Consider the following 5,067-nt stretch of genomic DNA (forward strand, 5'->3'; position numbering starts at 1 on the left):
CCCGTTCCCTCAGTGGGGCCTCTCCTGCCACCGGGCCATGGAGCTCGGGTTCCGGCAGCCGTCGTTCTTCCGCTCAGAAGGCCTTTCGTGAATGCGAGGCCTGCCGTGTTGGTCGCGGGGCCTAGCATGAGGGCACCGTGTGCGCTAGAGCTGGGCCTGTGCTGGTATCGGGCAGTGCTCGAGCGGGAAGACGCCGGGAGGCGTCCCCGAGGCTCTGGGCTTCGCAGCGGTCCCCAAGAAGCATAAGTAATCACCAACGGCAAGTGTCGCTCTCTTTAGGTTGCTTATGCAATTCTCTAATACAACGTGTGCTGCGAAGGGCTTCCGGGAGAAGAGAGAACAGGTTTTTGCTGCCCTCACCTTGACTTGCTTGACTGCAGTCTGTTTGAAGGTGGTCGAGCTCCAGCTGTGGTAAAAGCAGTTTTCCATGTAACTGGACGAGTAATACAGCCCAGTGTGGCCAGGGATAGACCTGTCTGGCTCTCTGAGCATGGTAGTGACAAGTTATGGCTAGTAAACATTTGTGTAAGCAGATGGGGAATTTCAGCTCTGAAATGCTAAGGTGAAACCAGCAGATAAATGATAATTTTCTCTTAAAATGTCTCATGAGAAGTTTCAACCAAATCTAATTTTTTTTCTTTTTTTTTTTTTCTGTTAGCTGAACATCTCTTTCCCAGCCACTGGCTGCCAGAAACTAATTGAAGTGGATGATGAGCGCAAGTTGAGAACATTCTATGAGAAACGGATGGCCACAGAGGTCGCAGCTGATTCTCTTGGTGAGGAGTGGAAGGTAAGAAGTGTAGAAGAATGTGTCAGAGCTGTAATCGAGGAGTTTAAATTACAAAATTTCTCCAGTATGCGATTGTCAATTAGAGTGTTTGGTGTACATTTGGCAGGTATGTTGAAAGTTTCTCTTGTGATATATGCTGAATTTGGTGGTTGGGCTAGCCTGTTCTGCTACTTCGACTTATCTGAGTGCTTTTTAAGCCTTGTTTTTAGAGTTTCTTGCTGCTCTTTGCAATAGTTTTTTGTTCTTTATTTGAGTGCCGTCTTGGTATTCAGGACGAATTAAGTCTGTACTGTAAAACTGCTGATCCCTTTACTGAACACGTTCAAAATTGCCTTCATTGCATTTAAACTGCCGCTAGTGCATGGGAAAAAAGCGTGTTGGGCCTGGTGGATGGGATTGGAGTTGTTGAGTGTTAATATGGACAGTCCAGCTCAATTTGGGTAAGTTGATCTTTTCTGCTGCCACTTCCACAAGGAAGGCAATAAAAGCTTTACATTTCTCTTACTTTTTACCCACGTATCCCTACTCCAGACGCTCTTGTGTTATATGCAGTTTGTGATGATAACAGACTTTGGTTAGGTTTAGGATTAAAGAAAAGCTAGGCGATAACAGACAAAATTCAGTCTGGTGTAGCTTAAAGAAAACTTTGAGTGGCTAGGAATTTAATTTTTGCATATATATTTGACGATAAGTAGAATAAATGTAAATTCTGCTCGCAGAGGTATTTTTCACATCTGTTAAGTAAAATTCCTGAACTGTTGCAGTGGGGTTGGTTAAAGAAGTTTTTTGCGTCGGCAGTGACTTTCCCTGAATCATGGGCACTGTGCCCCATTGTTTTGAACAGTATGTTGTGATGTCCACTGCTTCTCCTTGAAGTAATAGAGATGTGTGAGCAACTAAGAAGTGTATTTCTCTGTTTTCATAGGGCTATGTTGTCCGGATCAGTGGTGGCAATGACAAACAAGGCTTCCCCATGAAGCAAGGTGTACTGACTCATGGACGTGTCCGCCTTCTTCTCAGCAAGGGCCACTCCTGCTATCGCCCCAGAAGAACTGGAGAGAGGAAACGCAAATCTGTTCGTGGTTGCATCGTTGATGCCAACTTGAGTGTTCTGAACTTGGTCATAGTGAAAAAGGGTAAGAGTCTGGATGAAGCAAGCAATAGCACCTGGAAGGAGCCTGCTTGCTAGTGGCTGAGAAGTTCTGTGGAATGCAAATACAGTCCCAGCTTTAGAGTGTGAATGTGTCTTGAAATTCCCTCTGAGCATTACATTCGTGTAATTTTAAAACTGAAACACTTTTATTGCTGCCAGCAATCTGATCACATTAAATCAGCAAAGTGTAGCTAGGGGTGGTGCTATTGGCTGGTGAACCCCAAGGGTTATCTAGTATTATCTTGAATTTTTATGCATTTTAAACTTGTAATTGAAATTCACTAACGTGTGTTCGGTAACAAGGTGTTCGGTAGATGCAGGATTAATTGGCCTGTTTAAACTTACATTCTCAAAGGTGAAAAGGATATACCGGGGCTGACGGACACAACTGTGCCCCGTCGTCTCGGTCCCAAGAGGGCTAGCAGAATCCGCAAGCTGTTCAACCTGTCTAAGGAGGATGATGTTCGCCAGTATGTTGTGAGGAAGCCTCTGAACAAAGAGGGTAAGAACTCAAATTTTACAACTCTCTGGTTTCATGTAATTATCAGCAAAGAGGTGTCCAGCCTACTGCAGTGAACGAAGCACACTATAGTAACAGATCCAGGAGTTGACTGTCATGATATTTAAGCTTTGTCAGCTGTAACTTATGGGTAAGAAGTGGAGTTTCTTGGTTGCCCCATTTCTTTTGCCCCCTCTTCCCTTTCCATCTACTTTGGCACAATTTGTTTTTAAATGTTTGGTACAATCTGGAGTAATATTTATTAGTGGTTCTAAGAATAATCCAAAAATAATTAATAGAAGAAGGTTAAACATGAGGTGGAGTGTTTTTGAAACATTTTTATGAGGTGGAGGAAAAAAGCAGTATATAGAGACAATAATAAGATTTTTTTTCTCTGTTGCTTATGGCAGTCTCCTAAATGAGCTTTTATTGGGAGGGCACTGTTTTGCTTAGCACCGTCTCTTGAAGTGTGAGATTTTAATTTAGGGTTCTTTTGCATCAGGGAACAGAAAGGGTGAGGATTTTTAGCAAAAAGGACATGATAAAGCTTGGGCACTGTGAAAGCTTGGGTAAAAGACTGCTATTTTCTGCATCATAGGAACTATTCTGTCCATTAAAGAATGTGATCCTGGTGGGCATCAGGCTGTTGCTTGTGACTACTGAAGTCAGGCAGGATTGAGTAGTGAAATTTTACAGATGTGTGTGGTGGTGTGTTTTGTTTGCTTACTATGGGCTATGTAGGTATGTTTTTTTGAGACACACTTGTCAAGCCTTTGTGGAATTGTAGAGAGCTTTTTAACACTGAAAACGTAATGGCTTGTTCTGAAAGCTACATGATGAGTTTCCATATTTAAACGTTTTAAGTCTGGGGGAAATTATTTAAGACAGACCTGCTGAGAAGCTAGGAATTTTCACAAAAATGCAAGGAGTTAGAGATGCATTACGTACAGTTCATCTCTGATAACAAATCATGAGCATTAAGACTATATTTTGTTAATGTTACATCTGACAGTAATTGATCATTTTTCCTGCAAAATTTGTCAAGAGGTTGAACTGTGTAAGTTGCTATAATACGTAGTACACTAAATAATGTTACCATAACAGTAAATGGAATTCTGCTCTTAAGTTTGCTAGATGAGGCCTGAGGCCTCTTTGGAAGATAATCTGCCACTTCTGCTGATTCGTAATGGTTTTTTAGGCAAGAAACCCAGAACCAAGGCTCCTAAGATCCAGCGACTAGTGACTCCTCGAGTTCTGCAACATAAGCGCAGACGTATTGCTCTGAAGAAGCAGCGCACTCAAAAGAACAAGGAGGAAGCAGCAGAATATGCGAAGCTCTTGGCCAAGAGAATGAAGGTGCGTTTGCCCTTATAACTCAGCTATATGGAATACCTCACACCCCAGAATCAAGGGATTTGATAAACTTGACTGTACGCTTAGAGCTGCTCTGTACCTAGCTCATTTTGAATAGGAATGCCTGAATGTGAGTATAAACGTTGCTGGTCAAATGTTTTTGTGAGCATTTCTATCCATTTTTGCCAGCCCTAGAATGGTAGAAATTAACCAGACCGATTAATTTAACTGAGAGCTGATTTTGAAGAAAACAAGGAAGAGTTACGGCCTGTGAAGATATGTTTTGCAGTAGCAATTTTAATTCACATGAATTCTAGTTCAACTCAGATGCCCAAGCATTTTGAGTGATTGCATGGAGAAACAGGGTCCAGCAGTTGATCTGGATGGAAGATAACTTGGCAAGAAGCTATTTGTTCGGATGAGTTTGCTCTTGCACCTGAACCAGCAGCGACTGCTGAAGCAGTACTGTTGGAATATTTGGCACACTACTTGAGTGTTTCATGACTTCCAGACTGAAACTGAGAGTAGATAGACCTCTAGTATGTTACTGTAATTTTGGACACTAGCCCATGTTGTTTAAAGACATGGATCTGTACAGGTTTGAAGACTTGCAGAATTCTTCTGATCTGTGAAGAAGGGAAACTGTATTTTGCTTTATTGACTTAAGGAATCCATTCTTTCTGGTAGCTTCCTTTAAGATGCATTTTCCCTAGTTTGTCCTTTGTAGATACTTTGACGTGCTTGATTATGTGTAACATCTCAGTACTCACTTCAATGCTGCTTTGCTTTTCAGGAAGCCAAGGAGAAACGCCAGGAGCAGATTGCGAAGAGACGCCGGCTTTCTTCATTGAGAGCTTCTACATCTAAGTCTGAGTCAAGTCAGAAGTAAAGATGTACATGATACTAAAAATAAACCCTTTCTGTGGTTAACTTTCAGTATGAGACTTCCCAGTGCATATTGTTACTGGCCATCTCTTAAATAGTAGTCTAGACTAACTGCATCATGCAGACCAAACTGGAACCACAAACCTTGGTCTTGATTCAGTTCTCTTTTGAGGACTTGTAATATATATTCCTGTCTTCAGTGAGAAGTTCCAATTTATAATAGCCTTGTGCATGCTTGTTGGTTTTTCTACAAGCAGGATTTACCTGTTAACGGCAAAATTCTGTGTTCAGCAGTGTCCACAGGAACTAAACTGTGGTAAAAAGTAAAGCCTTCAGCTGATTCTTGCAGAATTAAGTGCAATTAAGTCAGTCACTGGAACAGGCTCC

The 5,067-nt window shown here is 41.9% G+C and overlaps 1 protein-coding gene across 1 annotated transcript; it reads left to right on the plus strand.

The window, feature by feature from the left end:
* Positions 1-37: 37 nt before the first annotated feature.
* On the plus strand, positions 38-4,791 carry RPS6 (ribosomal protein S6). The gene is made up of 7 exons (XM_009572405.1): positions 38-87; positions 381-525; positions 659-790; positions 1,716-1,926; positions 2,299-2,445; positions 3,641-3,798; positions 4,589-4,791. The coding sequence occupies exons 1-7, from the start codon at positions 38-40 to the stop codon at positions 4,682-4,684; spliced, it is 939 nt and encodes a 312-aa protein (XP_009570700.1). The 3' UTR covers positions 4,685-4,791.
* Positions 4,792-5,067: the final 276 nt, after the last annotated feature.

Source organism: Fulmarus glacialis, unplaced genomic scaffold, assembly GCF_000690835.1.
Source record: "Fulmarus glacialis isolate BGI_N327 unplaced genomic scaffold, ASM69083v1 scaffold6742, whole genome shotgun sequence".
Classification (NCBI taxonomy): Eukaryota; Metazoa; Chordata; class Aves; order Procellariiformes; family Procellariidae; genus Fulmarus; species Fulmarus glacialis.